We start from the raw sequence: 24,548 nt of genomic DNA on the forward strand, positions 1-24,548 counted from the left end.
GCATGCAAACATTCAAAAAGTGGTTGTCAGAGCCATAAAGTGGTTGTCCCGGGCAGTCTGACTATTTTGCAGTCTGTTACAGCAGGGAGATACTTCTTCAACACCTACCCCACTTAGTGCTAGATCCAGGTCCGCTAAGTGTCATGCCTTTTGAATGATTTTAAGAACACTTTACACATTAAGCATGAGTAATGTCATATGTTATCTAATGACATCTGTGCAATATCATAATGTGGAATGTTCGTGCATATGAGTAGGCTTTGTAATTAGTCAGTCTTATTCATTTTTCCTTGAAAGGATTTTTTGGGCATTGGCAAAAAATTCTGCTCGATCACTGATTTTGCCTCGCTGCTTTAATATAGGCAAGAATATCGACTAGTATTAATCCAGTGATGCAAATAGCTATGGGTCACAAATTCTTAAAGTTGGTTTCCTTTTAATTCACTTTATACAGTGGTGCAAAGTACCGTATACAGGGCTTTTCATCCTGATATAACAGAGGCCTATATTTGGCCACTTTCCAGTTCAAAAATATACTATTTTTAGCTCGACTATACGAAGTATAAGGAGAGCTATCCTACTCGCCCCAGCGTCGGCGTTGGCGTCTTTCTGCGTCCCCACCTTGGTAAAAGTTTTGGTGCACTTTCTCTTTTATCAACTTATCTCTGTAATTACTTAATGGATTTGATTCAAACTTGAAATACTTATTCCTCATCATCATCCACATCATCTGACATGAGGGCCATAACTCTGGCACCAATATTTTACGAATTATCCCCCCTTTTCACTTATATTTTCAGGTTAAAGTTTTGATGCACTTTCATTCTATCTCTGATATTACTGAATGGATTTGATTCAAACTTAAAATAGTTGTTCAACATCATCACCCACATCATATGACGCAATGTGCATCACTCTGGCACCATTTTTTTACGAATTATCCCCCCTTTTCACTTAGATTTTCAGGTTAAAGTTTTGATGCACTTTCATTCTATCTCTGTTCTTACTGAATGGATTTGATTCAAACTTAAAATAATTGTTCAACATCATCACCCACACTATATGACACAAGCTGCATAACTCTGGCACCAATATTTAATGAATTATGCCCCTTTTTGCTTAGGATATACTTATATAGTGTTTTGATACATTTTATTTTTACCTCTCTTATTACTTTGAGTTGATATTTTTGACATAGACTCAGGTTATTTAGCAATATCTTCATCCACAATTGGAGTCATTAAACACTCCAGTGACAGCTCTAGTTTCCTCATATGTGCCGAGTTTCACTATCCAGCATCGAAATAGTTGAGCACGCTGTCTCTTGTGACAGCTCTTGTTTCCCAACTGGGGCTGAGATATTTTCCAAAATGCAAGGTTAGATTTCCTAAAATCATGCCAACGTATGGTTAAGATTTTGATTACAGTTTAGTATTTCCAGAGGAAGTATTAATAATTGTCTGGTATCGATTTTTTGGCGCACTATAGCTACTGTCTACTTCCGGCTGATTATTTTTCCCAAAATGGACAATTATAGCAGATAAATTTCCCAAATTGAAAGGCCTAGGACTCTTCCCAATTTCCTGATCAAAAGCCCTGGACTGTAGATCAGATCTATCGATGGTCAGTAGAACTGTGACTAACATTTTTAATTTCAGGAAAAAATGTAAAATAGCAGCCTGTAGAAAGACGAAAGGAGAGTAAAAACACAGGACATTTTAAGAGGTAAGAGAAAAATTGTTTCATAGTTTTATAACAGAATTGTTACAAATCAAGTTACAGACTTCTGTCGGTTTTGAGAAAAAATTGACACTGAGTTGTTTTAGAACAGACAAGTTAGAGCTGAAGGTTTGTCGCCAACTCCACATTATTTTCCTTTTAAATGAAATAGTCATGTCAGACCATCCACCGTTTATTTCTGACATGGGATTGAATCAGCACTGTGTCAGAGCTTATACGTAGTGTCAGACCTATACAGTTAAGGTGTATAAGTCAAAACTATATTAAAAACACTGGGACAGTGCACAAACTATTCAAGAATATCGCAGTTTAGTTTAAAGTGTCATTTGAGCCATGCCATGGGAAAACCAACATAGTGGGTTTGCGACCAGCATGGATCCAGACCAGCCTGCGCATCCGCGCAGTCTGGTCAGGATCCATGCTGTTTGCTTTCAAAGTCTATTGCTATTAGAGAAACTGTTAACAGCATGGATCCTGACCAGACTGCGCGGATCCATGCTGGTTACAAAGCCACTATGTTGGTTTTCTCATGACACGGGTCATTTGATATCTATAATGTTTTAATTTATTTGAGTAATTTATTTTTTTTCCTATAGAAAATGATAAATAACAACTCCTTTCTTCCACAAAAAGTAGCACGGAGCTTGAACCAGGTCTTCAATGGACAGGGGAGAGAATGCAGTGGTACTTAACACAGCTGCACAACCGGGTACCAGACAGAATGAAGATTTCAGTGAAGGCAGAGAGGATATTGCAGAAGTCCTAGCAGGTTCTGAAGAACACCATAATCATAACAATCATCATGATGAACATTTCCATCGAGAAGAGCATGATATCAACCAGAAGGTACTTAACCCTGCTAAATTTCTAAAGTGGACTGGTCTTTCGTTCAGTTTGGGTGATACCACTTATTGTTTAAAGGGGTGTTTACTGAAAATTTACAGAGTGCAGGCTGATCATGGTCTGCATTGTTCGCAAAGGCAGAATCACTTGCTGCCAGCTGGCTAAAGGTTAATGTTTAGTTTCTGTTCTAGCTTAATTATGATGAAAGCCTAGAGCTTATTTAAATAAATTTTTAGTCCGCTTCCTGGGAAAAAAAGCAGTATGGTGTCATATGAAAAGGCATGGTTGTGACCTTTGTGGAGCTTGAACCCCAACCTCCAGGCTGGGTGGCCAACCACTTAACTACCTGACCACAGCTCCCCTTGATGTTTCATTTGAAATCATTCTTCACATAGTTCATGGTTGTCTCTGTCAATGAAATTAAATCCAAAAAAAACAAAATGAGTCTTGATAAATAAAAATGGATGGATTCAGATATCACAAGAATTTGTTTCCACGACATTAAGTGATTTTACAGTATATATGAAGGATGGTATTTTTATACTTCGTCTGTAATATAGTCACCACCATGTCCATTCATCCTTCTGTCCATTTGTCACACTTCTTGTCTGAAGGATAAATAAAACATTATTGGAAGTTACCAAGTTGTAACCTTATACAATGATAGAGCTTAATGAGAGGCAGTGCAATGACTAGGAACCATAATCTAGGTGGTCCCATTTCTTAATTATCTCCCCTTGAAAACCTTGTCTGTGGCATAACTTGAATACTCTGTAAGGTATTGACTTGATACTTAGCTTATACAATACTTGTTTCTATTCTCCGTTAAGTTACACTGGTACCGGAAACGTCAATATTTTACCATACACTGACGCCAGAATTTCATATCGTGTGGGTAACGTAATTTAGTGTGTGTTGTTGCACTATTTTTAGCTCACCTGTCACAAAGTGACAAGATGAGCTTTTGTGATCCCGCAGCGTCCGTCAGTCCGTCCGTGCGTGCGTAAACTTTTGCTTGTGACCATTCTAGAGGTCACATTTTTCATGGGATCTTTATGAAAATTGGTCATAATGTTCCCCTTGATGATATCTAGGTCAAGTTCGAAACTGGGTCACGTGTGGTCAAAAACTAGGTCAGTAGGTCTAAAAATAGAAAAACCTTGTGACCTCTCTAGAGGCCATATATTTCACAAGATCTTCATGAAAATTGGTCAGAATGTTCACCTTGATGATATCTAAATCAAGTTCGCAACTGGGTCACGTGGCATCAAAAACTAGGTCAGTAGGTCAAATAATAGAAAAACCTTGTGACCTCTCTAAACGCCATATTTTTCATGGGATCTGTATGAAAGTTGGTCTGAATGTTTATCTTGATGATATCTAGGTCAAGTTCAAAACTGGGTCACGTGCGGTCAAAAACTAGGTCAGTAGGTCTAAAAATAGAAAAACCTTGTGACCTCTCTATAGGCCATACTTGTGAATGGATCTTCATAAAAATTGGTCAGAATGTTTACCTTGATGATATCAAGGTCAAGTTCGAAACTGGGTCACATGCGGTCAAAAACTAGGTCAGTAGGTCAAATAATAGAAAAACGTTGTGACCTCTCTAGAGGCCATATTTTTCATGGGATCTGTATGAAAGTTGGTCTGAATGTTCATCTTGATGATATCTAGGTCAAGTTCGAAACAGGGTCATGTGCGGTCAAAAACTAGGTCAGTAGGTCTAAAAATAGAAAAACCTTGTGACCTCTCTAGAGGCCATACTTGTGAATGGATCTCCATAAAAATTGGTCAGAATGTTCATCTTGATGATATCTAGGTCAAGTTCGAAAGTGGGTCATGTGCCATCAAAAAGTAGGTCAGTAGGTCAAATAATGAAAAAACCTTGTGACCTCTCTAGAGGCCATACCCTTGAATGGATCTTCATGAAAATTAGTCAGAATGTTCACCTTGATGATATCTAGGTCAATTTTGAAACTGGGTCACGTGCCTTAAAAAACTAGGTCAGTAGGTCAAATAATAAAAAAACCTTGTGACCTCTCTAGAGGCCATACTTTTCATGGGATCTGTATGAAATTTGGTCTGAATGTTCATTTTGATGATATCTAGGTCAGGTTTGAAACTGGGTCAACTGCGGTCAAAAACTAGGTCAGTAGGTCTAAAATTAGAAAAATCTTTTGACCTCTCTAGAGGCCATATTTTTCAATGGATCTTCATGAAAATTGATCTGAATGTTCACCTTGATGATATCTAGGTCAGTTTCGAAACTGGGTCACGTACGGTCAAAAACTAGGCCAGTAGGTATAAAAATAGAAAACCCTTGTGACCTCTCTAGAGGCCATATTTTTCATGAGATCTTCATGAAAATTAGTGAGAATGTTCACCTTGATGATATCTAGGTAAAGTTCAAAACAGGGTCGCATACCTTCGAAAACTAGGTCAATAGGTCAAATAATAGAAAAACCTTGTGACCTCTCTAGAGACCATATTTTTCAATGGATCTTCATGAAAATTGGTCAGAATTTTTATCTTGATAATATCTAGGTCAAGTTCAAAACGGGGTCACATGAGCTCAAAAACTAGGTCACTATGTCAAATAATAGAAAAAACGACGTCATACTCAAAACTGGATCATGTTGGAAGAGGTGAGCGATTCAGGACCATCATGGTCCTCTTGTTTTCTATTTAGTTCAGTATTGTCAATCTTATTCAGGCTATTGAACAAATTTATGATTTTTACGTTATATTTATACGTGTAGATGCGAATGTAATAAAAATGTTATTATCTTTGCATCAGGAAATATGCACTCGTTCTTCAGCAGAAGAATATTTGTGCTGCTAAAGTCGCGCAATATTTCCGCTGAAGAACTTGTGCATATTTCCCCAATACAAAGCTAATAACGTAAAAATATTGATAGAGGTCAGTGAGAGGAAATGCAGTGAAAAGGACTGATAACTCTAGCTGGTCCCATTTTTGAAGTACCTCCCTTTTAGCTCACCTGAGCACAAAGTGCTCAAAGGTGAGCTTTAGTGATCGCCCTGTGTCCGTCGTCGTCAGTCATCCGTCCGTTGTCAACAGTTTGACTGTTAACACTCTAGAGGTCACAGTTTTGGTCCAATCTTAACCAAACTTGGTCAGAATGTTACCCTCAATAAAATCTTGGACGAGTTCGATATTGGGTCATCCAGGATCAAAAACTAGGTCACCAGGTCATATCAAAGGAAAAGTTTGTTAACACTCTAGAGGTCACAATTTTGGCCCAATCTTAATGAAACTTGGTCAGAATGTTACCCTCAATAAAATCGTGGACGATTTTGATATTGGGTCATCTGGGATCAAAAACTAGGTCACCAGGTCAAATCGAAGGAAAAGCTTGTTAACAGCTTACAGGTCACATTTTTGGCCGAATCTTAATGAATCTTGGTCAGAATGTTACCCACAATAAGATGTTGGACGAGTTTGATATTGGGTCATCTGGGATCAAAAACTAGGCCACCAGGTCAAATCGAAGGAAAAGCTTGTTAACACTCTACAGGTCACATTTTTGGCCCGATCTTAATGAAACTTGGTCAGAATGTTACCCTTAATATGATGTTGGACGAGTTTGATATTGGGTCATCTGGGGTCAAAAACCAGGTCACCAGGTCAGATCAAAGGAAAAGCTTGTTAACACTGTAGAGGCCACATTTATGACTGTATCTTCATGAAACTTGGTCAGAATGTTAATATTGATGATCTCAAGGTCCAGTTTGAATCTGGGTCTAGAAATGGAAGTCAGTAGTCAGAAGATGACCAGTTTTGTTTTGGGGTCATAGCTCCTTGTTTTTGGGTTATAGGGCAAAGGTTCTTTAGGTACTTCTGACAAGTCATCATGTGACATTAGGGGATGGCATAATAATGTTACATGTATATGTATTTTACAAAAAGCTTTTGTTTAGTTTATCTCTGTAAGCAGGAGAGGAATCTGACAAAAAAAGCCTAAATAGTTTAACACAAGTTACTTTATATAGGATCAAATCAGGTTTCAAAAGTTTGGGAGATATGTTTGTAGTATTCTTTATAAGTGGACATATTTGCAGATTGCCATTTCAAGATGTTTAGGAAGTAGAAATATTTGTGAGTCCCCAAAAATTGAAGTATCAAATTTAAGTTTGTTTATTTCTACTTGACTATAACTTTCTGTCTTGGAAAATGTGGAAATAATGCTTACTGGCATTACTGGCATTTTTGTGAATTTCTTAATTTGAAGAAATACATTCACAAACATTTTCACATCTGAAAGTCCACTTTAATATCTGATAAAGGTTGAAATACCTGAGTTGCATTACAGAGCTGCATAATTTGTTAGTAAACAAAAAATTGAATTGGATAATTTGTGCATAAAAATTCCTGTATACATGTATTTGGCAAACTTTTCAATGATTTTAGAAAAGTTGTTTAATTACCTGCATTTATCTTATATTTTCAGGTATCGAATCATAACAAAATTCTTACCTCCTTTATAGCGGGTGGGTTTGCTGGTGCCATAGCAAAAACGACAATAGCACCCTTGGATAGAACCAAAATCAACTTTCAGAGTAAGAAATCAATGAATTTATATTTCTCATGCACCTTCATGATATAATTCCCGTGCCTCTGAACTGCAAATTGTTTTGTGATATATATTGTTTCAAATCTAACACCTTATCAAGGTTTATTAATAATTCTAACACGATCCGATTCATTTTCCTATTAAACAAAGAAGACTGTAAACAGTGAATTATTATACAACAGATCACTGTTCTGACGTCACAGTATTACGTCATAGCGTTAAACTGCATATAGCGGCGCGCTGGAAAAGAAACCAGTTGAAAACGGGCAAATATTTTATAAATGCCGTCAAGGATGTACTTTAAAGTCCTTGGTAACGTGTTAGAATCGAAATAATATATCTCATTTAGTGATTTGCTCTTGAATAAATCATTGTTTGTCATTCAGATGCGTATTATTATATCACTCGTGATATAATTCCTTCGCATCTGAACTCCAAACAATGATTTATTCAACGACAAATCACTGGATGAGATATATTATTTCTTAAGTAAATGATAAAGATATTCACCATTTCACTGATATAGATGATAGGGTCAACATTGAAGATCTTAAAGGGCAAAAGCAAGCATCTGAAATAACAGATTTAGCTAAGCAAATTATTTTTCTTCATGAAATTGGGGCCTGGATGGTCTTTCGTTGGAATATCCGCTTCTAGTGCTGAAGGTCCCGAGTTCACTCCCTGGCCACATCATACCAAAGATGAGAAAAATGGTACTAAGTTAGTAGCTTCCTTGCTTAGCACTCTACATTAAAAAGATAGTTCTAGGACTTGTACATGTATATCTGAGGTCAAGGTAATGTGCCTCATCTCATCACTGTGGGTTCAAAACCTCGTGTGGGTGTAGAATTCTTTCATGTACGGTAGCCCTCCAGCTGGTTTATGGAAGGTTTCTGGTTTACCCATGTGACTGCTTGTGCCTGAAGTCATTCACAAGAGTGTCACCATATTAGGTCTTCTTCCATCATACAGTGCTGGAAAATTGCTATATGATCTACTTAATATGTACAATTGTATTGGTGTGATTTTAATTCCAACAAAAATATTAGCTGCACCCGACATATTATGTAAAAAATAACAAGATTGAAATACAGTTTATTTAAATCATTTTACAATGTTCGTATAGAGGTTGTGATTTAGTATGTGTAAGCAAAATGAGTAGTAGATATAAGGGTCTGCTAAAATTGATCAGCAGCTTCAACAGAATCCCTCTCTACAACTAAGTCTATGCATTTAAAAAGTTTGCTTCCAAAGGTACAATTGAACATGTTACTCTACATTTTGTAAATTGTGTACAATAACTGATCTGTATATATATACACTGGAGAGATATGAAAAAGCAATAAACTTATGCATGAATATATTTTTACTACTAAAAGCATCACCTTGAAATGTTCAACACATACACATCTTGATACTCTATACCCATTGTGTTAATTTTACGGCTGTTGTGGTGATTAAATTTGAACTCAGTGTGTATAGATGTGTATGTGTTAAACATTTCAAGGTGATGCTTTTAGTAGTAAAAATATATTCATGCATATGTTTGTTGCGTTTTCATATCCCGTCAGTGTACACGGGTATTTACTACATTTAATGGTACATGAACACATGTACAAAGTCGCAACTTCTTTGTTGTTATGTATATGTATACTCCTGGAGACATTGTGCCTTTAGTTTAGTGCACATTTACATTGCAGCCTCCAATACAATGAGATTTTCATTCAAGAAAGCCATTCAGTTCCTCATCAAGACCTACAAGTCTGAAGGAGTTCTTGCCCTTTGGAGAGGCAACTCTGCTACTATGGTCAGAATAGTCCCATATGCTGCCATCCAATATACTGCTCATGAACAATATAAACTTCTGCTGAACAAAGGGAAGAAACGAAAGTAAGTGAAACTTTTGTATTCAGAGTAAGACCGACCTTGAAAATGCCTTTGTTTTCCCTCCTGTGGCCCATGCTATTATCACATACAGTATTTTATATTAAGCCCAGTGAAGTTGGGGTGGGGTTTTTGTGTGAAGACAAAAAAAGAAGAATTTTTTAACATACTATAGTAATAAATATATTACATCAACAGCTGTTTGAATACTTACGGAAGTGGTATTGTTTCAATGTCTTGCAATGTGTCTTAATTCATTTGATATAGAGCCTTTGTCAATATATGTATTTATGCTGTTGTGGAATGTAGCATTTGTCATTTGACATTTAAAGGTGTTTTTCACAATTATTTCTAGCAGACAGAATTTTTTGTAACTTTGCATATTTATAGATTGATGTATGGCAAGTTGAAATAAAAAATAAAAATGATATGTACCCGTGCTTCTTTTTTCAATATTTAAAGTTTATTAAGAACACCGAATCGGTATTTTTGTCCGAAGAAACAATACATACATGTCATAATAAAACTACTGCAAACAACTATTTATTCAAAGTTTCACTCTAATGTTACTGTTTATGCATAACAATTAATGAAACCACTATAACTATGCATAAAATGTCAACATATAGATATATTAACTCAGAAAAATTACTCTTGATAGAAGTAGAAATTATCTGAAACTGAGAAAAACACGAAGTATTTCTTAATGATATGAAAAATCTAGCGGACAGAATTTTACCCATTTTATATTTTAAATTTTATATTATGTAAGCTAGAACTAAGACAAAAAAATCTAAACCAAAAAAATAATATCAACCCGTGCTTGTTTTCAAGAAAAATTAAAAAATATTCACTCCACCCACAAAAGTATTTTTTCATTACCCCACCCACCTAAAAACTATGAACAATTTTTCTTACAAAACAAATTGCACAATGTTATTGTCAGTTTCTTAACCAGTTTTCTTACTCACATACGGAATAATGCTCCTTTAAGGTTGCATGCCTCTAGGTCAAATACTTTTTGGGATACGTGCTACACAAACTTTCACATGCCCTTTACGTATATATTGACCAGTCAAGGGACATAAATCTATTTTTACTGAGTGAAACCTCAAATAAAAGCACTGGTGGAAAACTCCGCATGCTGAATTTAATTCTTGTTTGGTTTCATGACTCTTGGCGCATATACTTTTGAGGTACATGCGACGCAAATGTTTAGACCCTTAATGTACAATTTGACTGTCAAGGGCCATAACTCTGGTCTTACTATGTGAAATGCGGGATGGGGCACAAAAGTATAACAACATTTTTAGGAAGTCACATTTGAACTTGAAGGAGATAGATCTACGTTAAGATTTTCTGGAATTTTATTTGACTTGGAGTCGGCTGCATCATTACTGGACGAAATGGTTTACTTTCAAATTGGCTGTCCACAATGTATTCGATTCGAGCACTTCCTACGACTACTCCTCCTATAAAACACCATCACTTTTTAGGTAAAATATGGATGCATGACCTATATTGTCAGTACATAAGATATTTCTTTTGCGCGAGTGCGCTATATATCCGACAATTATGTACTTTCGGCGGCGAATCCTGAACTTTACAGTGGTTATCGCTTGCTGCGCGATTGAGCTGCGCACAAAATATTGTGATGAACTCCTTTAAAGCATGTAATTTAGTTTTATATGAACTGTTTTATATGCACATAAAAATTTGACCATTAAATGAATATTAATGTTCTGTCAGTATTATCCGAGTGTCAAGTAGGGAAATGTTTTTTTTTAGAAATCTGCCGCCAGTTTTAAGGGCAGTAGCTGGTTCCCTAGCAGGAGTAACAGCCACAACTTGCACATATCCTCTAGACTTTGCCAGGGCCAGGATGGCAGTCACTCATAAAGACAGGTATTTCTTCATTTGTCAGTTTATCCATAATCTCTAGACTTTGCCAGGGACTGGATGGCAGTCACTCATATAAAGACAGGTATTTCTTCATTTGTCAGTTTATCCATAATCTCTAGACATTGCCAGGGCCAGGATGGCAGTCACTCATAAAGACAGGTATTTCTTCATTTGTCAGTTTATCCATATCCTCTAGACTTCACTAGGGACTGGATGGCAGTCACTCATATAAAGACAGGTATTTCTTCATTTGTCAGTTTATCCATAATCTCTAGACTTTGCCAGGGCAAGGATGGCAGTCACTCATAAAGACAGGTCTATTTTTTCATTTGTCAGTTTATCCTTATCCTCTAGAAAGCCTTGGTAGCCTAATGGTAGAGCGCCCGCTTCGAGTGTGGGAGGTTGTGGGTTCGATCCCAGGCCGAGTAAATACCAAAGACGTAATAAATGGTACTAGTAGCTTCCTCGCTTGGTGCTCAGCATTTATAGGATAGTGCTAGGACTGGTCATCCGGGTGTCAGGATAATGTGACTGGGTGGGGTACATGTATCATGTCACATGTGTACGGCGTGATATTCCAGTGAGACAGCACTATATACATGTAGGTGGGCATTCTGCTCTCTGCTACAAGTAGACACCGTCGTTTATATGACTGAATTATTGTTATAAAGAAGGTTCAACCCAAACACTAACTAAAAATATCCTCTAGACTTTGACAAGGCCAGGATGTCAGTCAATTATGAGGCTTGGTATACATACAAGTAAAGGAAAATTATAATAATTTTCAGTAGTAAATTTTTTACTTCTTTCATATTAAATGTCTCCATTATATAACAAGGTCACGTTGTAAGGGTTTGAAATGCTCACACTTCTGCTGTATAAAAATAAATAGTCAACAAAAATTTTAAAAGCTGAGTGCTAGTTGTTATTGTTTCTAGCTCACCTGAGAAATGTTCAGGTGAGTTATTGTGATCGCTCGATGTGCGGCATCTGTCGTCTGTCTGTCGTCCGTCTGTCTGTATATCTGTCTGTCGTCTATCAACATTTATCTTGTATTTTTCAACTGATCTTCATGAAATTTTGTCAGAATGATAACTTTGATGAAATCTAGGCCAAGTTTGGAAATAGGTCATCTGGGGTCAAAAACTAGGCCACTAGGTCAAATTAAAGAAACACCTTTGTGTATGTGGTAGAGGCTGCAGTTTTCAATTGATCTTCATTGTTGGAATATGGGTCAGCTGGGTTTAAAAAGTGGGTCATTAGGTCAAATCAAAGAAAAGTCTTGTGTATGCGATAGAGGCTGTATTTTTCAATTGATCTTCATGAAATTTGGTCAGAATGATTGCCTTGATGAATCTAGGTCAAGTTCGAATATGGGTCAACTGGGAACAAAAACTAGGTCACTAGGTCAAATCAATGAGAAACCTTGTGTAGGAGACAGAAGCTGTATTTTTCAGTTGATCTTGAAATTTGGTAGGCATGATTGCCTTGATAAAATCTAGGTCAAGTTCGAATTTGGGCCATCTGGGGTCAAAAACTAGGTCACTAGATCAAGTCAAAGAAAAACCTTGTGTATGCAATAGAGGCTGTATTTTTCAATTGATGTTTATAAAATTATGTCAGTATGATTGCCTAGATGAAATTTAGGTCGATTTTGAATATGGGTCTTCTGAGATCAAAAACTAGGTCACTAGGTAAAATTAAAGAAAAGTCTTGTATGCGATAGAGACTGTATTTTTCAATTGATTTTCATGAAATTTGGTCAGAATGATTGCCTTGATGAAATCTAGGTCGAGTTTGAATATGGGTCCTCTGTGGTCAAAAAGATGGTCACTAGGTCAAATCAAAGAAAAACTTGTGTATGTGATAGAGGCTGTATTTTTCAAATGATCTTCATGAAATTTGGTCAGAATGATTGCCTTGATGAATCTAGATAAAGTTCGAATATGGGTCATCTGGGGACAAAAACTAGGTCACTAGGTCAAATCAAAGAGAAACCTTGTGTAGGGGATAGAAGCTGTATTTTCAATTGATCTTCATGAAATTTGGTAGGAATGATTGCCTTGATAAAATCTAGGTCAAGGTCAAATATGTGCCATCTGGGATCAAAAAACTAGGTCATTAGGTCAAGTCAAAGAAAAACCTTGCGTATGCGAAAGAGGCTGTACTTTTCAATTGATCTTCATAAAGTTATGTCAGTATGATTGCCTTGATAAAATCTAGGTCCAGTTCGAGTATGGGCCATCTTGGGTCAAAAACTAGGTCACTAGGTCAAATCAAAGAAAAGCATTGTGTACATGGTGTATGTGATAGAAAATGTATTATTCAATTGATCTTCATAAAATTTGGTCAGAATGATTGCCTTGATGAAATCTAAGTCAAGTTCGAATATTGGTCATCTGTGGGTTCTAAAAGTAGGTCACTAGGTCAAATCAAAGAAAAACATTGTGTATGCAATAGAGGCTGTATTTTTCAGTTGGTCTTCATGAAATTTGGTCAGAATGATTGCCTTGATTGAATCTAGTTCGAGTTTGAATATGGGTAATCTTGGATCATTAAGTAGGTCACTAAGGCAGCACCATGTGGTTTCTTGGACAATCTGTGTATGAAAGAATTGGAACCACAGCCTTACCCTTGCATGATCGTAAGAGGCGACTAATAGGGTCTTAACACTTGGTTTTGCAGTAACTCTGTGATTCCAGCAGGTATGCAAATTTTGATTCCATACCTCATGTTTTTATTTCGATGTAAATGAGATATGGAACCAAAATTTGCAATCATGTTTGGCGCCATATAACATATACAGTCGAGTCCACTTAATACGAACTCGCTTGATACGAATTTTCGGATTAAACGAACAAAGTCTGAATTCCCCGGCCGAGTCCTTCTATTTTCTTTGTAAATTTATTTCGGTAATAGCGAACTCGCTTCATACGAATAATCGGTAGATACGAACACATTTTGGAAGTCCCAGTAAGCTTAAATATTATTCTTTTCCATGTTTTGATACGAATTAATTTTAGAAGTCGGGGCCGTTATAAAATGTGTTGAAAATAATAATATGGTCAATCTTGTGCCGCGTGGTAATTAGACAATGAAGTAGTTCACACTTTTTCACAAACAAACACTCGGTCCTTTGTGTATCATGTCAATATAAAACAATTTAACCAATTGACAGGTCAAGATTTAAAGATGTGTAAATAATTTTAAACACATTATTGACGTTCTAGTGTCGATACAGGTAGGCTGTGTCTTACAAAATATACAAACTTTTATCCCTCTTAGAATGATTGTTATATAGTACAAGCTTCAATGTTGGCGGTGGATATAATTTGGCGCTCTGGACCTCGACGGCACATTAAAATTTAAATTAATAGTTTTACGTGTTTAAGTGTGACTTTTGTTGAGTAATTTCAATGCTATCTAAATGAATTAACTTAATCACTTTAAAACTATCAACTACTTTCATATATCGGAATCTATTCACCGATGATACCGGTGATACTGCCCAAATTGCTTGGACAAATTATCTGGTCATACATTCATTAATACGAATTTCGTTTGATACGAATATATTTCTTAGGTCCGGATGAGTTCGTATAAAGCGAGTTTGACTGTACTGTGTTTGTGCGCCGTAAAACCCAAATAAACAAATAAACAGATCAAAGAAAAGCTTTGTGTATTCGATAGAAGCTGTATTTTTCAAACGAACTTCATGAAATTTGGTCAGAATGATTGCCTTGATGAAATTTAGGTCATGTTTGAATATGGGTCATCTAGGGTTAAAAACTAGGCCACTAGGTCATATCAGCGGAAATACTTGTTTAAACTCAAGAGACCACATTTTTGGTCCAATTCTAATGAAATTGGCCAGAATATTTGTTTCCATGAAATCATTAGGTCAAACATGTTTACACTGTTATGGCTTGTTTCTCAGGTGAGAGACCTAGGGCCATCTTGGCCCTATTGTTTTTACTATTCAGATGATTAGGCAGTTGTACGAGACACGTATTTTTCTCAAAAGTTGTTGTAGTTCTTGTTTGAAAATGTTTCTAATGCAAACTTAATTAGATTAGGAAAGTTAACTGTTTCTTAATGTTTACAGATATAGAAGTCTGATTGCTTGTTTCCGAAGTGTACTGAAGGAGGAAGGATGGAGGATTGTGATGCGTGGATACACACCCACAATGTTTGGCTCATGTATATACTCAGGAATCAGTTTCTTCACATACGAAACTTTAAAAATTATCCATGCAGGTAATTGCGGTGTTCTGTCATTTTTTGAAGAAATAGTGTAATTGTAACATTAGACATTTAACAGCAGCTAACAAGAAGACATTGGTTCCTTCCTTTCTAACACGGTAGTAGAAACAGTGTGAGAAAGCATGCTGATCTACATTTCTTGTGGTATGAACCTGCAAATAAAAGTTTTCATCAGTGCGAGCTTCAAAGCTGTTTTTCTGCAGAACATAGAATGCTTGATCAACTGACAGACAAATCAAGTCCTGCTGGAATTGATTGTTTTTAAGTGTTAAAGTGTCCGTAGAAGAGTCTGAAAGACATGCCACAGGGTAAAGTTCTGTATCTATTTGTGTTTTTATGATGATAATTATACATGGTTTGCATAAAAGGTATCTAGTTACAAAATGACTGTGTCATATATTAGACAAAGACAAAGGGTTTAATTCCTTAAAATTTTATTATAATAAAATAGTTAAGCTAGACCACACTTCGTTTCTGCAGAACACAAAAAGGGTATTAATCCAGCCCCTTCAGAAAGCTGGTATTGTGGGGCATATAGTAGGTATCAGTGGACATAACTAACACAAATATATATATTGTCATTTCTTGTACAGAATATACAAAGGGTGTTGACCCAACCCCATTAGAACGCTGGTATTGTGGGGCTGTAGCAGGCATCTGCGGACAATGCTCATCATATCCATTAGATATTGTCAGAAGAAGGATGCAAACTGCAGGTTAGATTGTTAATTGTTGTGTTTTAATATGTGACACCAACACTGATTAGGTCGTATGGCCACATCCTGTCTTGATTAGTATGGAAAGACCACAGGTGCTGTAAGATAAGCAGAAACAGTTGCGAGGCAAAGTGGGATTTGAACCCTTACCTGTCCTATGCTATGCAGGATGTTATGAAAATTTAATACAATGTATTGTAGGCAATGTTAGTAATTAACCGGTCTTTTTACAACTGCAAGTAAAATAAGTAAAGAAAATCTTAAACAGTAAGCATTTGAATATCCTTCAGTACTTGCAATGTATGAGTATAACCTGACGTTCTATTGCTTTCAGATTGTCAAAGATATAAAAGATTCTGTGGTGAATTGTTTAATAAAATTTCTGTGCTGGAGCCAGTTACTTTTATTGCTTGTAGAAACAAACTATTTTAAAAAAATGTAAATATTTTCAGGTGTCACCGGTCATTCTAAGGATTACACTACAATATATAGAACTGCAAAGACAGTATATATACATGAGGGCCTCAAAGGCGGATTATACAAAGGCCTGTCTATGAACTGGATAAAAGGGCCTGTATCAGCTGGTATTAGCTTTATGACTTTTGAAACAGTCCGAATGTGGCTGCGAAAATTCCCAATCTTTCATATAGACAGTGATTAACTTAATGTGGTTAAGTATTAACAAATTGTGATTTCAATTGTGAATTGTGTTACAGATACATTTATATGTATACATAGATAGTTTGATTGAAAAGTGATTAGATTTGTTACTTATTAGAACAGTGTGAATGTTGCAACTGAATTCTACAGTGTTATAAACTAAAATGAACAAGAATTGAACGCTTGTATTGCAGTCATTTTTGAACAAGGGTACAACTACTTTGAGTAACAATTTTTAGAATTAACAATGTTTAACTCGTGCATTTGATCATGATATAGATCTATAACTATTTAACCAGGTCATTATCCCCATGAATGTTACAGACCACTCTTAACTCAGTAGGTAGAAAATTCTACGAGTGAGAAGCCGCATTTTTTATTCTCCCTGACAGAGTGACAGACAGCAATGCGTCTGGGGTCATCTGCCCACTGTCTCTGATTCAAACTGATCAGTCATCAATTTTGTGAGACTGATACAGAAACCAAGAATGCTAGTGAGCTTCACTAACCTCAGTTACGTAACTGAAATAGTTTTGAAAGACAGGTGTTAACTCAAACAGACTCAGATATCAATATCAACATATGTTTCAACTTTGATACATTTATAATTCAGATCACTTTTTGTTCTTGTAACACTCTTAAGACTGAAAAGAAGTTTCACTGTGTTTAGCTTTAATTTCATTTACCTTGTAAGAGTGTACATATCTACTTTTCATTTTTTGAGGAACCCTGCAGAACCTACTTTGGAACCAAGGGTGGCAAAATTGAATTGGAATAGAAGTTACTTTATCACTTTTGTTGAATTGTTCCGTTTTTTTCTTTCATCAGATCTTTGTAACATTCTTGTCCATGTCTCACTTCTTGAAATCCAAAATTAGTTTTTTTCTTGCACAGAGCTACATGTACGGGTCAGATGTTGACATGTTGATGTCATCTCACTAAAGCTGGATTTAATACATTGAGTCCTACCATTGTTTGAAATGTACATTTTCATATTAACAGATATAAAGCTGGTTCTGCCTTCAGAAATAGTTTAGCAACACCTTTATTGTTTAGAATATTTGCATGTGTAGATAAAAGTTGAACACAAGAAGTTTTGTATGTAGCCTCCCTTACTTCTTTTAATACTGATATACATTTTTGTATTTGAATACAATCTTTGAGATAAAAACAGATGAATAAAAATTTCAGTTTAAGGGGAGGTAATAAACTATTCGTCTTACTTTTAAGAAGTTCTGAGGCCGGGAAAAAGTCAACAATGTGAAACAGAAACATGCATCACAGAGGTGTTAAAATTACTTTATAAAGAACAACTAAAATTCATTCTTTCAAATTTGTTATGTGTGGTATTTTAATTATTTTATTGTTAACACCTCTTCATGTACATGTATGTCAACTTAAGTTAAAGCAATAAGAAACGTGGTAGTATAATATATGTAAGACGGGTATAAGTACATTCATTCAATTTTCATCTAGGGCATTTTTTATGTTTATTCAGGAATGTTCAATTTTGCTCTTTTAGTAGATATTTTGATCTCGCACTGAAAAAAGGAACAACCTTTTATTTTTGCTTTATTCCTGTACCATTTTGAAATTATCTCTCCCGCTTTAAGTGTGATATATAAATATTTAGCTCAGTCGTTTGGACCGTGAGATTAAAATATTTGACATAGGTAATTCCTTACTTTGAATCAGAAATTTAAGTCAGACTTCTGTGCTTTTAAAGGATTTTCTTACATAGTTTATATTCCATTTCTGTTACTTTTACACCTAGAACTCAACAATTGCAACTCTTTGGGTTTTTGCAAAATTGTAATAGATTCACTAAAACGAAAATGCATCCACTTATTTCTAAAACAGAAAGTTTAAATTTCTGACATTTTACTGTGGCTCTGTGGGCCGCCATTGCCTAGTGGTTAATGTTGTTGACTTAAATTAACTTGCCCCGCACCGATGTGGGTTCGATCTTTGTCCAGGGTTGAATTCTTCATGTGAGGAAGCCATCCAACGGCTTAAGGAAGGTCGGTGGTTCTACCCAGATGTCCGTCCTTGATGAAAAAATGCACGGAGGGCACATTGAGTCTTCCTCAACCATAAAAAAATATAAACAGTTGCCATGTGACCTAAAGTTATGTCGGTGTGATGTTAAACGCGAACAAAAAGAAAAACTTTAGTATCGTTCCCAATCAGTATTCAAGCTAGCCTCCAGTCGTATATGCCATACCGTCCATCGCCACAGATATGTGGTGTTACGTGCAGATAACAGTTTATAATGGTTTGAAATTTAGAGTCTTACATGAGTTAGCTGGTATTTATGTGTCTTAGATTAACTGACTTTTTGTAAAAATTAAGTTTCAGTTGATGAATAATTTTATAACCCTGTAAGAAAAACGTTGATGAAACATTTTTTTCTTTTGAAAAGGGTAATTTCCCATTGTAAAACTTTCGAGCTGATAGAAAGTGTTTTTGATAATATTTTAAACGTGTTACTTTGTCACATGCCCTGTGATGTTAAAAAATTGTATAAGTGTCACATTTAGTAAAAGCATAAAATGTTATTGTACATCAAAACGAACGATTCTCTTTGTAACAAAATGAATTTTTATACCCAGTAGTTTCTCAGTTGTTATGATGCATTATTTTTTTTTGAATTTCTTGGTTTGTGATTGTGCTCAAATGATTTTGTCATATCCTGTGATAATTTATCATGTGTTGAATATTGTTTTCCGTTAGTGTAAGAAATTCATAGGAACCAGAAACGAAACTAGGTTTTTTAGGTGCCTTGAAATATTTTTTTTTATTTTGCTGAGCTTCATTCTGATACTGTTAAACTGACGAAAGAAAGCATAGAAACTACTAGTATATACATGTATAGGTCACTCTTTGTTTTAGAAGTTCACGTTTATCTGAAATAGTTGATAACGTTTTTATTTGGAAGTGAAAATATTTACTTCGTTATCTTATAATTCATACAGTCCAAAAAATGCTAAAAGTAATCAAATCTAATTAGAAAATCCATCAAAAGCATAGAATGAAGTCAAGCAAAACAATAGCAGAAATGTTTGGTAGTCTATTCACGGGTGACACCACTCGGCACTGGAGCTCGTGAAGATATTGAATGGACTCTATGCTCCCAAAGAACCAGATGGCATTAAAGTAACAGTGTGGAACTAGTCATGATGTAACCAGTTGACAACTATGACAAAGTTTGAACAGTAGCTAGATGTGTTAACATCTAATGCAGAAACAATTTAACATCTAATGCAGAAGCGTACAAAAACATTAGACGTACTAACAGAAAAATAGAACGCCTCTCACACAAGGCCAAAGAAATTGTTTCAAGATTTCTTTAGTAAATATTTTTGTGGCAGTTCTAATGTTTCAGTTGATAAATCGATGGTTGAATAGAAACCTATCGTAATTGACCGAATTTACAGAACAAGTTAAGGCAGTTAACAATTCAAACACGGCATTTTAAAAAATGATAAACGAGTCATGCAAAATCAAAACAATTTATATCAGTAATGTAGAACTTATGAAATATAGTTTTGTTATGTTGGAGCGTATTTATATTGCAATAATAATTATGTATATTTTGTACTCTTTTTCTTTTTTCATGTATTATTCAGGAATGATTCATTTTTAGCTCATCTGATTTTTTGAGAAAAAAAATGATGAGTTATTGTCATCACTTGAGCGGTTGTCGGCGTCGGCGTTGCCTGGTTAAAGGCCTAGATTCACTACTATATAAGTGTACCCCCCCCCAAATCCAATATACAACTCCCATCTTATCTGCTGCTTATCAGCGAGTATGTAACAGTAACAGATTAGAGGGCAATTAGCACAGCAGGGACCCCAACTAGACCATGAAGATGTGTGCAGTGGAGTTGAAAGAAATTAATTTTTCTTCAGTGAATGTGGAATGATAATAAAAATAATTATTATTTTGATATTATATAGATGATAATAACTATTACTTTAATGTTATAGTAATGATTATAATAATAATAAAAAATAATCACAATTATTGTTATTATTATTATTATCATTATTATTATATTACATATAGGATAATAAAAGATACAGTAATAATACTGAAAATAATAATGATCATAAAACACAAGTATAGTGAAAACTTCTTTGTGCTGACAAACCATATAATATAAAATCAATGTGTTCCATCTATACTTGATTTTCATTTTCAGTATGTTGCCAAAAGTGACTTTTTTTCATGCTTTGCTTTGTAACTTTGAAATGCACATTCTGTTTTCAATTTTAGACAAATGTTATTTACAGTACTCTGCAAGCTTTAAATGAGTGAAAGTTACATTTTTCTGAAATATCACAATTCTCCAGACATAATTTGAAAAAATAAAAACTTGCATATTTCTTTAAGTAAGTTTCTCGTTATTTCATTATTATGAAAATAAGTTTCTGATAATTTTATTATTGTGTTTGATCAACAATATTTTTCTTTACATAAAAATGCAAAAAATAGCATAACTTTAAATGTTATAAATTATTCATTAATTTAAAATAAATGACATTGTTTCCCTTCTCACTAATTCATACACTTGTAAGGTAGACTGTCTCTCCAATAAACAATGACCCTTGTTTATTGGAACCATACTGTGATGGTCATTAGCCCCCAACTGTGCTGGTGAAGACAGAAATCCCTTGGCCCACTGCCAAAATCTAGGCCTTTAAGTTTTATGTTTAGGTCTCCTTTTCTCCTAAACTATCAAAGCTATTGCTTTGAAACTTGGAATACTTGTTCACCGTCATAAGCTGACCCTGTATAGCAAGAAACATAACTCCATCCTGCTTTTTGCAGGATTTATGGCCCCTTTTGTACTTAGAAAATATCAGATTTCTTGGTTAAGTTATATGTTTAGGTCAACTTTTCTCCTAAACTATCAAAGCTATTGCTTTGAAACTTGGAATACTTGTTCACCATCATAAGCAGACCCTGTACATCAAGAAACATAACTCCATCCTGCTTTTTGCAAGAATTATTGCCCCTTTTGGACTTAGAAAATCAGTTTTCTTGGTTAAGTTTTATGTTTAGGTCAGCTTTTCTCCTAAACTATCAAAGCAGTTGCCTTACAACTTGCAACACTTGTTCACCATCATAAGCTGACCCTGTACAGCAAGAAACATAACTCCATCCTGCTTTTTGCAATATTTATGGCCCCTTTTGGACTTAGAAAATATCAGATTTCTTGGTAAAGTTTTATGTTTAGGTCAACTTTTTCTCTTAAACTATCAAAGCTATTGCTTTGAAACTTGCAACACTTGTTCACCATCATAAGCTGACCCTGTACAGCAAGCAACATAACTCCATCCTGTATTTTGCAATAATTATTGCCCCTTATGGACTTAGAAAATCATTTTCTTGGTTGAGTATTATGTTTAAGTCAACTTTTCTCATAAACTATCAAAGCTATTGCTTTAAAACTTGCAACAGTTTATCACCATCATAAGCGGACGCTATACCTCAAGAAACATAACTCTATCCTGCTTTTTGCAAGAATGATGGCCCGTTTTAGACTTAGAAAATCATGGGTAGGACAATATTTCTTTTATACAAAAAAATCAGATGAGCGTCAGCACCCGCAAGGCGGTGCTCTTGTTCCTAATACATTAGTCCTTTGAATTGTCATTTGTAGCTTTAAGTGGTATTATCAGTGTAAAACTTTACTGTCATGATGAAGATGAACGTAACAGAGCGCATAAGGGATTATATACCATAAGTTTTACTATATAATTGGACATTAAGGATAAAAGCAGACACACGTCCTCATGCGCCGAAATTTTACCCGCTTATTCGTCCACCATATCTTTCAAATTTTGAAGAGGGACAAAGCTCCTACTAATTTGTTTTTGGCGCAAATTTTACAAATTTATCATTTTATTTCTTAACAATTTTATACATGTTTATATAAGTAAAAACACAGATAATGAAAGGAAGAACTTATGCCAGCCAATGCATATTCAAAAATAGAAACATTGCTTACACTACTAATGTAAAATGCTGTGATGAAGAAAGAGTTAATATTATTACAAGCGTGTGTGCAACTATTAAGTTTGAACATCGGTAAGGTGACCATTATATTACTGTAAGGTTAACCTTCAACTGACAATCTTGCCTGAAAGGTTAATGTTTAAAAAGAAGTTGTGGATGGATTATGTAGACATCGGCAATGAGGATATTTAATAAATTTTGCTGTGTACTGCATCATGCAGACATCAGAAGCGTGAACACAGACATTTCCAGTATATTTTCTGTGCTTGTATCGCTCAAAACCCCGGATAACTCAAACATTTGGCTCATCCCTTCACTTCACGCCCAGCCACGTCGAGGATTGGAGTTTTACTGTATGTTACAAGGTTTTAATATATTTGCGTCTCCTGTCGTCACGGTAATCTTAGAAGTTAAACGTGTAAGACTTCCAGTCTAGAGTTTTTCGGTTTGCATCCCGGGCGAGGCTTTTGTTCTTTGTGATGATTCGCGAAATAACTTTTAAGGTCATTATTCATCCAAATGATAAAGTACAGGCATTCTTTAGAGTTTATTTGTCCTCCTCCTTAAGTAAAAGTTGGAAAAATCTTGTATAAAGCTACATAACAATATCTTTCATTGAAGAGTGACATAATGGTCAGTTTACAAGTGTTTTAAAGTTGCTAATAGGTAGATGCTTTGCGAGGTTATTGTTGCTATGTTAATAATGAAAATAATGTAGTTGGCTTAAATTGAATAGTTTATATCTTAGAGATTTTAACAAATTGATCAATTGATTGTTAATGATAAAATAAAATGAGAAATAAGACTTCCTTCTCTGTTTTAACTTGAAGTCTATCGATCAAGTGTTCAGAGTGAGCTACCAGACTGAGTATAGACTGGTGATTTGACGTTAGTTGTCAGTTATCCTCATAAACCTCCCTATGGGACCTCCGTGGCCGAGTGGTTAAGGTCGCTGACTTTAAACCACTTGCCCCTCATTGATGTGGTTTCGAGCTTCACTCGGGGCGTTGAATTATTCATGTAAGGAAGCCACCCAGCTGGCTTACGGAAGGTCGGTGGTTCTACCCAGGTGCCCGTTGTGATAATGTACGGAGGGGCATCTAGGGTCTTCCTCCACCATCAAAAGCTGAAAAGTCGCCATATGACCTATAATTGTGTCGGTGCGGCGTTAAACCCAACAAAATAAATAAATACCCCCTCCCGTTATTTGTAAATTACGTTTACTTCATTAACAGGGAAGTCACTCCAGCAAGGGAAGTAACTCCAGCAGGTTGTTTCAACATTGACATTTTTATTGCCCCTTGCTTCGAACATTGGTTTTGTTCAGCCGTCAGATAAAATTGTGCTATTTTAGAGGCTTAAAATTTTCTTATAAAATGTTTGCAGTATTTATATAAAAACGTGCAGCCAAGGAGTCAGGTTACCTCTTTGACAACATATTATTAATCATATAATGGATGTTCACCTGGCTGAGTCAGAAGCATTCTTGTCTGAACCTCGCTCAAGTTTGTTCAGATTGTTCTAGTTTTACAGTACTTAGGGTCGCCGGAGCTATAATGAAAATATACTGCTATTTAATCATTCGATGAATCGTCACCAAACGCATACGTGGATCTTTCCTTTAAAAGTTTGTACATTAGTTTAACAATAAGGAAATCTTACTTACCAAATGTTATTGAACATGTTTTGAATGGCGTCGTTTATATCTTTATAGATATTATATTCAGATTTTGCTATTCCAACAGCCAAACTTCTAACTAAACCTTTTTTTCTTGAAAAAAAAAATTAAATTAAAATGTTCGAAGTGGGATATATGAGAGGTTTATTAAATATTAGCCGCACCCTAAATCACTGCAGCTAGAGATTTATTTTCTAACCTGAACCAGGGTTCATTGTGGTGCACATTGCATTTATTAATGACTG

General features: G+C 35.3%; 1 protein-coding gene across 11 annotated transcripts in view; it reads left to right on the plus strand.

Annotated features, from left to right (window-relative positions):
* Nucleotides 1–23,430, plus strand: part of LOC123542168 (mitochondrial coenzyme A transporter SLC25A42-like) — a 28,859-nt gene extending 5,429 nt beyond the window's left edge. For 5 of the 11 annotated variants that reach the window (XM_053531728.1, XM_053531729.1, XM_053531731.1 and 2 more), the window contains 8 exons: nucleotides 1,659–1,725; nucleotides 2,374–2,586; nucleotides 7,053–7,161; nucleotides 8,876–9,065; nucleotides 10,848–10,964; nucleotides 15,067–15,218; nucleotides 15,818–15,940; nucleotides 16,393–23,430. In XM_053531728.1, coding sequence (XP_053387703.1) covers nucleotides 2,401–2,586; nucleotides 7,053–7,161; nucleotides 8,876–9,065; nucleotides 10,848–10,964; nucleotides 15,067–15,218; nucleotides 15,818–15,940; nucleotides 16,393–16,601 — 1,086 coding nt within the window. In that variant the 5' untranslated portion in view covers nucleotides 1,659–1,725; nucleotides 2,374–2,400 and the 3' untranslated portion in view covers nucleotides 16,602–23,430. Of the gene's footprint in view, nucleotides 1–1,658; nucleotides 1,726–2,336; nucleotides 2,587–7,052; nucleotides 7,162–8,875; nucleotides 9,066–10,847; nucleotides 10,965–15,066; nucleotides 15,219–15,817; nucleotides 15,941–16,392 lie in introns of all 11 variants that reach the window. The other 6 variants (XM_053531726.1, XM_053531730.1, XM_053531732.1 and 3 more) reach the window with 2 other exon arrangements.
* Nucleotides 23,431–24,548: the final 1,118 nt, after the last annotated feature.

The sequence above is a fragment of the Mercenaria mercenaria genome, chromosome 19 (assembly GCF_021730395.1).
Source record: "Mercenaria mercenaria strain notata chromosome 19, MADL_Memer_1, whole genome shotgun sequence".
NCBI lineage: Eukaryota > Metazoa > Mollusca > Bivalvia > Venerida > Veneridae > Mercenaria > Mercenaria mercenaria.